This window comes from Manacus vitellinus, unplaced genomic scaffold (genome assembly GCF_001715985.3).
Source record: "Manacus vitellinus isolate BGI_N305 unplaced genomic scaffold, ASM171598v3 scaffold_15_pilon, whole genome shotgun sequence".
Lineage (NCBI taxonomy): Eukaryota > Metazoa > Chordata > Aves > Passeriformes > Pipridae > Manacus > Manacus vitellinus.
The window spans coordinates 5,966,879-5,979,064 of NW_021939122.1; the positions used below are offsets into that span (position 1 = coordinate 5,966,879).

The 12,186-nt window shown below is 39.4% G+C and overlaps 1 protein-coding gene across 2 annotated transcripts; it reads left to right on the forward strand.

Annotated features, from left to right (window-relative positions):
• The first annotated feature begins 789 nt into the window (after positions 1-789).
• NPY4R2 (neuropeptide Y receptor Y4-2) lies at positions 790-7,932 on the forward strand. 2 transcript variants are annotated; one of them, XM_008929807.2, is made up of 2 exons: positions 790-889; positions 6,632-7,932. In XM_008929807.2, the coding sequence occupies exon 2, from the start codon at positions 6,663-6,665 to the stop codon at positions 7,716-7,718; it is 1,056 nt and encodes a 351-aa protein (XP_008928055.2). In that variant the 5' UTR covers positions 790-889; positions 6,632-6,662; the 3' UTR covers positions 7,719-7,932. The 2 variants fall into 2 exon arrangements, with proteins under 2 accessions (XP_008928055.2, XP_017924423.1); XM_018068934.1 differs by having other exon boundaries at positions 800-889; positions 6,468-7,932.
• Positions 7,933-12,186: the final 4,254 nt, after the last annotated feature.

Below are 12,186 nucleotides of genomic sequence, written 5' to 3' on the forward strand. Positions count from 1 at the left end.
ATCACAACTTGAGAAGGGCTCCAGAATAGCATAAGCCACTGGACTAATTAGGTAGCTGACCATAGCTTAAAATCCTGTTTAAGTAAGGACCAAAATTAGGTTATTCTGATATAGCCCTTGGAAATACACTGTTTGTGTATTTTCCCAATGCAAGAGAAAGATTTGCAACTCTGACTTCTGCCTTGGTTTTTCATGAGAAAGACCTGGGAGAAAAAAAATCAAAGGAAATGGGCACTTTTTCAAATCCCTTTTTTCCTCTGTTTCCAACTCTCTCAGAGGTCATACATTTCTGAGTTCTTTGCCTGAGTTACACGGTGCCTCTTCCCCTTTCACAATCTAAGGACTTGTAGCCTGCACTCTTCTAAAAAAATCTGTCTGTGATGGAATGGAAAAACTGAGAAAACTGACACTGGCAACCTTTTCATAAGTATGAGGCAAAATTCTCTTTGATCCCTACAAAAATCGTGCCTCATCAAGGAGAACAGGATTAGTTGTCTCTTTGCTTTCACTTGAGATCTCACTCACGTGCAGCATGGGTGCACACTGAGCTTCAGATACTTCATAGCTTTTTTCTGAAGTTGCTATTCCTCCCAAGTATCCCTAGAATTTGTATATTTATATAACAGCAGAGGGAGCCAGAACTTCAAAGTAGACCATAACCATAAAGCAGAATTCATTGGCTAAATTGAAGGGAGGGAAGGAAAGAGGGCGGGAGAGAGAGGGGGAGAGGGAGAGACATGCCATCCAAATTACCTACAGAAACAGCAAGGAGAGCTTCTCTGCTGGACTGCTAGGGCACAGAAGATCTTACTTCACTGCTTCAACATTCCTTCTTTCTTCCAAAATAGAAATGTGCATCAACTGCAGTGATTCTCTCCATCGGTAACAGGTAAGAATTTTCTAAATTATCTATTTCAGATTGTCAAGACCTCAGAGCTCTTTATTAAAGTTATTACCTGTTAGTGTTAAAAAAGCAGGTGACTATGTTTGATAAATGAATACAGTCTGACTTTATAAGGCCTAACCCTTGTATCTACTGAGCAGAGCTTTGCAACCTTTCAGGGTGCAAGAGGGAGATGGCAGGTTCTTGGGAGATCTGTAGGGTTCAGCTGTGCTCCCTGCCACCCTGAAGTGTGACAGAAAGACTTTCTTGTTCCCACTGGTCACTGGAAAACACTTCTTATCTCCTAGTCCCTGAGATTTCTTATTCCTCACCCAACCCATGCAGCTTCTGATAGTACACATCGCATCACTCTCCAGATATCCTAACTGGCTGTCTGCTAAGGTGCCTGTTGCAATGTTTTATGGACTCACAGCTTCCTTTGGTAAAGATCACCATTGCAAAAATATAGGTTTTTTCTCTTGGATAGAGACCTTGTTACAATGGCCTTTACTCTTAAGAAATCAGGGACTAACTGCCATTCTCCAGTCTGCTGACCTGCTACTCACATTTTGCCTTTGTGAGCTGGCTCCAAATCTTTGGTTAGGTTGTTATAAATTTAATCAGAAAATAAAAAGTTGGAGTAGATGCTTTTGTAAACTTCCCTACTTTCTACATGATCAGAGAAGGTTAACTCAGAACTTCATAACCTCTAAAGGGTTTCCATCTGAAAACAAGCAGATATGAGAGGATGAAAAAGTACTTACTTTCCTGGGTATTTATACCATCTCCCAATTTTATAGACTTGTAACAGATTAATATACACAAGTTGTTCTATACCCTAATTATGCATATTTTAGAATTTTTTTTCATATATGGCTTTTTCAATGACCTAAGACAGTTGTTCCCAATAATTTTGCAACACAGAGTTAAAACAAATGGTGGACTACACCATTAATTTTAATTGTATCAAATCCCTTATGGATTTAATATTGCTGTGGGATGTCTGTGCATACTCAGTGGCATGTTTCCTCTTCTAGTTGTGTTGCCTTCCTGGAAAGCTGTAAGAACAGCCAAATGATTTTTAGCCTTTCTTTAGTATGTAAGGCTAGACAGGGCAAATCTATTTTACTGAGATAATGTGGCTGCCAGCCAAAAGAGGACACCACTGTCAGTCAGTCAGTCCTCACCACCTCAATTAATATCTGCAATATGAATTCTAGCATTCTGCTGAAGTTTTCCACTGCTCCTTTGTTTCTAGTTTATAAAAGGAAGACAATAGCTGCTTTACTCCAGATAACTGCTGTAACTCTTTAAATAAACGGTACAATCACAGGATGTCTTTAGGAATTGCTTCTCTCAGAAACTCTTATGGACTGAAAGCAGCAGTTGTTTGAGCAACTACTTTAATTCTGAGTTAGATAAGCAAATGCTTCTAAGTACCAGATAATGAAGCCAAACACTGCAAACCCTTTTTTCCCCTTTGATTTATATCTGATGTGGAAATTGATTTCCATTGTCCATCACAACTATGGAGACTGTTATTTGATGACAGGGAATAGATGATCACGATCCACTTTGCAAGAATGACCCACCCTTTCCCACTGGGCACATAGATCGTAGCATCCGTAGCAGTCCCCTGCTTTGTCCTGCCTCCAGGAAAACAGGTTTTATAGAGGTTTTCATAGGATGTCTTCAAGTCCAGAGGTCTCTCAAAAGGGCAGTCATGCATTAACTGCTTGTAGCCACTTATGGTCTAGCAGTCTCCTTCAAACCCACTGAAGGTTTTATTTTCTTCCCTGACCCATCTCTGCAGAATTCCCTTTTCTTTGCGGAATTTTTATGGGAAATACAGGATAATGCTCTGAGGCAAGGCTTTCAAGCTGACTAGTGATAGTTTGGTTTCTTTTTTTGAGACAACCTGAGTGACATTTGTTAGTTCAGAAGGCTGTGTTGTTCAGCAAGACAAACCCTTCAAACCTTGCCTGCTCTTCTTCCTTTCTTCCAACACAAAGAGCAGAATGATGAACATCTATAAAATATGTACTTCTGGAATTTAAATTACACTGAATTTGAAAGCTTCTTCTCTACTTCCTTCTATAGCCTGTTGATTTGATGTAGACTTTTGAGACACTTGCTTTTCAGAGAAACTATCTCATGCTGCATCAACTAGAGAAGAAACTCCTTGCTTTTGACCATGTTAGCTTTTTGTTTCTTGAAGTTCATTAAGGGTTCTGAAAAGGATTCCTCTTTCTTCTTTAAAAACAAACAAGCAAACAACAAAAAATACCTTTTCCCTCAATCTCTCAGCGAATTGATTTAGGAGACATACTTCTTGCTTCTACAAGCCAAGCAAGTATTGCTTCACTTTCAAGAGACAAAAGCTGTTTTTTCTTAGCCAATAACATTATTGCTGTGTTTTGTGGGGTAATCAACAAACCTTCAATATAGTGAGGGGATTAACACCCTCGTTCCCACTGCATTGGTGATTCAGTATATTAGCTAACATTTGATTCAAATGTCTAAATAGAATATGTACACATTGCTTATTGCTGGCTCTTGGTTCAGACTAAACTGAATGGCAATCAAACACCTTGAAAGTCAAACACAGCACTTGGCAGTGACTATTCTTGAGATCTGCTATCCAAGGATACCATAATAGGATGCATAAGTATAAGGTCACTGCGTTATTTATTTTTCTATTTTTTCTAGAACTGTTTTTCATATTATGGTTGCTGGAATAAGAGTTTAAGAGAATTACAGACCTAAGTGATCTAGGCACTGACTTTTCCCAAGACATCTGGTTGGCATAGTGTACCACAGGTTCCCCTGAAACACTGGACAACTCATGTCTCAGATCCCTCTCTCAGTCCCCTTACCTGTGTTAAGAGGGTGATAATTCCTTATTTACCTCTGGGCAGTACCATAAGAATGAATTCCCAGGAGGTGCCTGACGGTCACTTCGTGGGGACACTATGGAATGCAAGATGTTAAGAGAGGGAGCTTCTAACCCAACAGTACACATTGCAGAGCCTTTAGAGATGCTCTTTATCCCCACCACATTTGCCATCTGTATGAAATGCACAGCCATGCTCAGTCTGTGGCATACCTCTTGGAAATGTGCCCCTTAAACTTGTGGGATCTGGCTTTTGTTTTCCAGGTGGCTCCACCACTTTTTTTTTTTGCTTCAGCATTATTAGTTCTCCTCACTGACACCTCAGCACATCCAGAAGTGTCTGGGACCCTTGAGAGGGCTTACTCTGTGGGACACAGATGTTTGTAATAACTCTGCAAATATTTCTTAAGCAACAAAAGAGAACCATGTGTTTGTTGTTGAGGATACTGTAGCTAAGGACACTATGCTGGGACTGTAGCAAAAAGCTTGTGTTTTGTTTACAGCAGAATCTATTTGTCCTGTCCAAATGCCAAAACTTATCTCTTTTGACTGGTACCAAATAATATTGCAGGCTGCTGATCCCTTTGCTCTGTTTCATTTGCAGCATCGTCACTGGCCAGCAATCATTAAAAACTACAGGGTTGGTTGGTGGTTTTTCATTCTATATCCCTTTTCACACTAAAACAGACCACCATACCCTCCCCCTATGTGAACATGCAATCCAGCCATCATTGCCTCTTCTTTTTGTTCCAGAAAATGAATCAATCTGTTCACATGGATTGGGCAACAACACAAAAGTGAGTGGACAGAAGGAGTCATACCTATATCCACAATTTGGAAAATTTCCTTTGCCCTCTTTAATTAAGATTTAAACTACTGAGGAAATGAAAGATTATGAGAAAGAATGGATTACTATATTTTGCTTGTGTGACTGTCTTCACTGTTTTGGATGGATACAGATAGATGACAGAAATACAGATAGATACAGTTAGATAAATCAAAGTAGCAAAATAGCAAAATCAATGCTAACAAAGTACCGAAAGAATTTACTGTACTCATTTATTTTTGCTGATCAAGCAGAACGATGATCCCAAACCTTCTTTTTATTTACTGCACACTATTGCTTTCTTTAGTTCCTGAGAGGCAACATCTCTAGAAACATACAGTAAAATTCATAACAAGAAAGACAAGGCAAAGAAAAAATTGTAGGAAAGTAGGTGGTTTTTTTGTACAGTACTGGTTATCTTTAGGCACACAGTTGTTCAGCAGTAAATGCTACTCAAACTGATAAGCTCACTATACCATTTTATTTACATATTCATACCTTGAGCAGTTGTTTTTTTCTGAAGCTCAGAAGCTTTTCACAACCACTAAAACTTGTTTGAGTGACATTTTATCACTGAGGAAAGGGTCACGTAGTGGTTAAATAGTGTTTTTCCCTGAGTATTTATTTACTTTTCATACTACAAGCCTTTGCACAGCATGAAACTGCCTCTGGCCTGATGAGAACTCCCAGCAGAGTCAGATTTTTTTCTTTGATTCCTTGACATAGAGGATTTGGACTCCAGGATCGGGTTTATAAGGTAGCCTTTGCTATGGCTCACAGGAGTCATCTGGGAGACTCTAAGCAGTCCTATGAGATTTCCAAAAGTGTGCAGCACAGATTAATTCCATGGTTTCAGCTCCCTGACACCCCATTGAAAATCCCAGCTCGTGGTGATTAAGAAGCAGACCTATTTGTCCGTGCAGGAACAGTATCTAGGAGACAGCACATACTATTAAAACACTTGAAGTTTTTTGGGTGAAGAAAGCAAAATGATACTGAGGGAGAATCAATAAGAAGCTTCTCAGAAGGGATTAACAGACATTATAAAAATCACTCACTCTTAAAGCCAAAATCAGGAGACTGGACTTTATTTCTGATAAACCCTGTCATGGCTGCATTAGGGGAGACATCACAGCTTTAAGGGCACTGGGGTTCATCCAGAATGGGGAAGGAAGATATTTGGACTGCAGTTCCCATGACCTATCACAACTGTGTAGAAGCTGAAATATGTTGAAATGATTTTGAATTATTTTAGACTTTTGAAAAATTGTCCCATGATATCCCTCCTGAGAATGAGCCTGAATTTTTGCGTGGTGATTGTTTTGCCCAAACGCAAGCTCTGGCTACAGTCACAATTGCATTTCACAGATTAACTCACATAAGATATTTTAGTGTTGGCTTTATACACCTATTATGACTTACTTTTCACATTGATGTTTAGCTCAGCTGAAGGTAAATGAAGCCCCACAATGCCCACTGCCCAGTTTTGGATCAGAACCTTGCAAAAACAGTAGTGCACACAATTTTTACCTCCAGGTGGGTTTTGATCCAGTTTTCTTAGATCACCACTCTACTGCATTAGTGATGTTCAAGATACTGCACTGAGTTAAATAATGAAGTTAAGATGTTCTTAAATCCATGGGACAACCTCAAAATGAATAAACACGGTCATAATTCAATAGAGTTGCACAGACTTTCATACCACAGTTTAGCAAAGGGCTCCATTTTATAATCTAATAAACTATATACGAGGGAGCTGCAGAATATACACAGAATCTCTGGCATTTGCCTCCCTGTCTCCCTCCTTGCCCTTTTGACTAATTTCTTGAAGCATAACAAAAGATATTTTTTCCTTTCCTTTGCAGATACACCCAGATCTTCCACAGCCAGACGGAACAGATAAAGCCCATTTTAGGCTGGCTCCAGAAGACCTAAATTGTGTTCGACTACCATCCTTTGTGATAAATATTTTGGAATTCAGGATGAATAAGACAAGGGCTGCTAACGATGGTTTTCATTTCCTGAACAGCAAGAACTGGAACTCAAACCGAAGCTTTCCCATGAACATTTCTAATCAGTGCATGAACATCACCGACCTTACTGTCTTCCTGGCCACCTCTTACAGCTTGGAGACTGTCCTAGGGATTGTGGGAAACATCTGTCTGATTGCCGTCATTGCCAGGCAGAAGGAAAAGGCCAATGTCACCAACATCCTAATTTCCAATTTAATAATTTCAGACTTGTTTATGTGTCTTGTCTGCCTGCCTTTCACCATTGTTTACACCATGATGGACTACTGGATATTTGGAGAAGTCATGTGCAAAATGACCTCTTTTACTCAGTGCACAACTGTGACAGTGTCAATACTTTCCCTTGTCCTTATTGCTCTGGAAAGACACCAGCTCATCATAAACCCAACTGGTTGGAGGCCAAATACCTCCCAAGCCTATCTAGGAATTGGAGTAATTTGGATTTTAGCATGTCTCATGTCCCTACCCTTTTTGACCACATCCATCTTGTCTAATGACTTGTATGAGCAGCTCTCACACTTCATGAATTTTTCCACTGATAAGGCCATATGCATCAACTCGTGGCCTTCTGAGCAACACAAACTTATCTACACCACCACTCTACTGCTCTTGCAATATTGCATCCCGCTGTTCTTCATTATACTTTGCTACCTGCGTATCTACTTACGTCTACAGAAGAGAAAGGACATGTTTGAGAAGAGTGAATACAGCAACCGAGCAGTTCAGCTGAGAAGGATAAACATTTTGTTAGCATCTATGGTGGCTGCTTTTGCTGTTTGCTGGCTACCACTGCATATTTTCAACACCATCGTAGACTGGAATTACAAAATCATTTCACCTTGCCACCACAACCTGATCTTCTCATTATGCCACCTGGTAGCTATGGCTTCCACCTGTGTCAACCCTGTTATCTATGGTTTCCTAAATAGCAACTTCAAAAAAGAAGTGAAGTCACTGATTCTGAGCTGCCAGCACAATTCAGTAACTGCATCAATGGAAGAATATGATCATTTGCCTTTATCCACCATGCAGACTGAAATTTCCAAGGGCTCGCTGATGTTGAACTGCAGACATAATTCTATCTGACTAGGAGAAAATATTTCAGAAGGGTTCACTGACACCACACACCAATTATTACCTGTGAGTGTATAAAGTAACAGGTGATGCCGTATCTGGAAGGTGAACAGGATATCATTACCACCTGATTTTTGGAAGAATAGGCAAAGGAAGGTCAGAAATGTTAACAGCTGCTGCTATGGTACACGATTTTCTTCATGTCATAGAGATGATATGGACACTGAGGAGACTGTGCTGATGTATATGCAGCTGCTCTAAGATCAGTAACTGAGCTGTGGCTGCATATAGGCTGACATGGGCCTCATCAGCTAAACTCACATCTCTGCCATGGCTGCAATAGAAAACCAGATTTCCAGTTCCAGCACTGCAGGCTGCCAGAAGTTGTGTTAGAGAAGACTCTCTCAGTTTTTCAGTATTTTTCAGAATTATTATTCAGAATTTTATGCACAGGTGACACACCAGTGGAACACAGATGTGTAAATATCTAAAATTTTTTACTTTACCAACTCTCACAGCCCACTAAGTAACAGTAATCTTTCAGCAGATCACATAAAACAACTGGATGTTTCTATTGAACCTCTATGGCTTGGGAACAGCCATTGCCTCTGCAAGTAGGAACACAGAACAATGACCCCCGTGTGTAAAGAAGACGGTCACTTAGGAGGGATGGCAGCAAATGAAAATGTTATTCAATGGATTAAACTCTTAAAATGCATTAAAATGATACTGAGAACTGTTTTTAAGCACACAGAAAACAGTTCTAGACCTACATGGAAGTAAGTCTGGTTGAATTTGCAATTCCAGCTGCTGTCAGTCACAAAGGTCTGCAATGCTAAAACTGCATTCTATGATGGTACAAGGTGGCTGGATTACTGGAGTTGTTGCAGGTCTTGGTAGCAACATGTTGTTCTGCTTCAGCATCTCCTTGGTACTTTAATTTCAAAGTATCTCATTCAGAAGATCAGAACAGGCACTAAAACCTGTTTGTGGAAACCATGTCTTTCCAGAGTGGGTACACTCCTAAAGAAATAAGCATGTGCATGGAGGATTTCAGTTTTCTGAAAAAATAAAACCAGATGTCAGATATCAGTCCCATCTGCTGGCATCAGCAACAGAGGTGGACCTAAAATTCCAACCAATCAGTAGAAGGTCAATGAAAATACACAAGTGGAATCCAGGTCAGGCTGAAGCCAAGCTACATGTAAATAAGTAGTACTGTCAGTTGGTCTACTAAAATGAGAGTAATTTTTTTTCACATCTGTGGTATTTTTAGTCATGAAACCTACAAACTGTAAACTCATTTTAACCTCTGGAGCCAGAGAAATTGCTCAGTGACTACTGAGAAACCAAGGTATGCCCAAGAAGGCCATATCATGGAATAGATGACAAAAAAAAAAAAAAAAAGGTAGCGAGTGCAAAAAGAAGACCAACCAGTTCAATGCTAAAGAAATATTGAAGCATATTCCATCCTGAATTTTAATCTAACCTTAGCAGAAGACTGGCCTAGGTGGTCACCTTAGGTAATTTCCAACATGAATTATGCTATGATAAGCAGTTGTTATTTGTTGTAGTCAATGGGTTTGCATTGAGTTGAAGATATTCAACGGACAGATATGCAAAAAGCTAAAAATTCCTTAGTTGGGAGCTGTCTGATTAGACAAATTGGTAAAAAGCTGAGTGAGGAATTCTTCCCATACTGTGAACTGACAGGAATATGGATGTTGAGCAGAATGTCTGAAGACAAGAGCTAAGCCTTCTGCTATAATGTAGCAAGAACTATCAACAAATATGAGATCATATGTGACAAGATGTTTTTGTCTTTCAAATGGGCTTCTGCTTTCTTTTTTTCTTTGTTACTTGCCACAATATGACGAGAAGTTGTTTCTCTTGATTAGTTTGTATGCAATGTGATTTCTAGACTGGACATTGAGTGTACTAGAAACGCAGAACAAGAGGACTCTCATTTTATCTTATACACATCTTGAAGTTTGCTAGTGTAGCTGAAACCACCATGTGATGCTGAGTAGCACAAAATACGGTGGCTCCTCCTAATCAGCATGATTTATGTCAAAACTGGGCTGTATTATTTGAGGGCTTAAATACTGCTTCAACTTCGTGGCTGTTTTGTATTTAGAACCAATTTATGTAATTGTGTAATTCTGCCTGTTTCCAGCATTTAACTAGCTAAGATGTGTGTCAAGCTATTGTAAGAATACTCTGCTAAACATGAACACAGAAGATTACCTGATATGTGGTCTTATGTATACAACTTTTCAGGCACCGGTGTCTTACATGGAAACACAGTTAGTTACCCTTAGCATTTGTACTTGAACACATCTTTGTCACTAGTTCCAAGTGACAACTTCTGGTAAAGCACTTACAGTATGTCAGAGACCTGCCTCTAGAGTTAGGCATTGCCACTGTGCATCAGATCTGAGTTCCTGCTGCAAAGGGTAGAAGATCTGATGCTCTGTTTAACTGTAATTCATACGGACAGTTGTTTCCACAATCACAAGTAAATACGTAAAGCAAGTGGATCCAATTTTACAGTAACTCAGACAAACACAAACAGATGTATCTTCCTGTCGTGATTAAGGAAGTGTCAAGTTTGGAGCCAACTACTGTTTATTGCTAACTGACTTTTGACTGGATAAACTACAGGATTTAAACACTAAAAGCCATCAAACTGCACCCATACTTCAACTGCAAAAATACAAATCCTCAGAACTCCCAACCAGCTGCAGTCTATCCATCTACTTACACACCATCCTCAGATACAAATTTTTCAGCCTCTAAAACTCCCTAGGTAACTAAATTAACTTTAAAGTAAACTGAGAAAAATAAATATATCCAAGCTCCAAAGGACTATATATCTATGCCATGTGAAAGCCCTATCTTTATTTACACAGTAGGCATCCTGCTGGCACAAACAGATGGAACAGGAAAGGTGCCTGTATCACTTCTTCATTCTGTGTGTACACCAAGGCTTACATAGCTGTGCACAAATGCAGTAGAGGATATTATGCTGCTAGTCTTTAGGAGCTGCTGTAGCAACTGTTCCCTGTTCCCTTTGAAGGCAAATGCACAAGGCTGGACACAATCATGCCTATATGGTTGAAAGAGCCATTTTTTTAATCACTTTGAGGCTTTATGCAACCAAGGGAGGCTAGGTTTCTTTGGTCACAGCAAAGAGAGGGTAACAGAACAGAAACAGCTTACGTACATCTTATGCATTTATAAATAACAGATACTGATCATATCTGAGAAAGATTAAGCATTTTTGTGTTCATTGTACACAGTGATGTTTTTGGGTATACTCTTTAAAGTTCTGCTACTGAGTCACAAAAGTAAAGTTGGAGAAATATGCAGGAGTTGTGCAAATCATGAATGCATACAATTAGAAGACTTTACACTGCCTTTTTTTTTTAAAGCTTTTCACAATCTTGCCTCTTTTGACATGTTATAAGACAGTAAGGTTTTCAGAGCAAGAGAACAACTTATTGCTGTGATATAAGTGGCACCCTATAGGAAGTCTAATAACAAATAAAATAATATTGTCTGTGTCAATTCTCTGTGCCTGCTTCCATAAAATGATAGAATACTCTTCATAGTATAGAATACATTAGATTTAGTTCTCAACTAGTGTTTATCTAGTGTTTATCAAGAGAAAATGAGTTATATTATCTGATAAGAGCCATTGATATATGAAGGATTAATAGTTGGATACATTATTCCTAAGGACAGACCAACCAAGAAAGACAGGCAAGTATCAAAAGTTCAACATAGAACATTGGAATATTCTAATGGCAGGACTCAGATCATCTTGACAGACTTCTCAGATGGCACAGAAAACTGGTTCCTATTGTCCTGAACCCTAACCAGGACCCCAGCCAGAATGTAACTGAGGCTGCTGGGATGAAAACCAATGTGGGACATTTGATTGACCTTCATAAAATGCTTTGACTGCATTAAAAGAATTGGTAAATTTCTCTGACCTGGGTCACCCACCCCAACAGAAAATAAACCAAGGTACTAGAAATGACTACAGGTTGTGCTATAAGCAGGTTTTGTTTATTATATTTGCACACACAAGGGAAAAATGCAATAGCAGTACCTGCTACCTGCCTGGAATGGTGTTGTGTGTCATAAATGTGACATAAACATCAACAGTGGTTGGTGACAATGTTGTGACAACAGTCAGTCAGCATCTGCACCGTAGGTTTGCTATTTGCAAGCACAGTGTACACACACATCTGAAGCATGACAGTCTATGAGAAACTGTTGTGAGCTAAGATGTCACACCCTAAGAACCACTTAAGAGTTTCTTTTGCTTTGACCCATTTGTCTTCTCACAAGATCACCTGGCATTTCTTTTTACAGGCCTGTCTCTTCAAGTTTCTTATTGATTAAACACTGGCCTGATTTTCAGAGCAGTATTGATTTCACTGGAAATAGTTGTTACTTAGCACCACTGGTG

Excerpts from the sequence above, each read along its gene's own strand:
- NPY4R2 (XM_018068934.1), top strand. The coding sequence starts at position 6,585 with ATGAATAAGACAAGGGCTGCTAACGATGGTTTTCATTTCCTGAACAGC.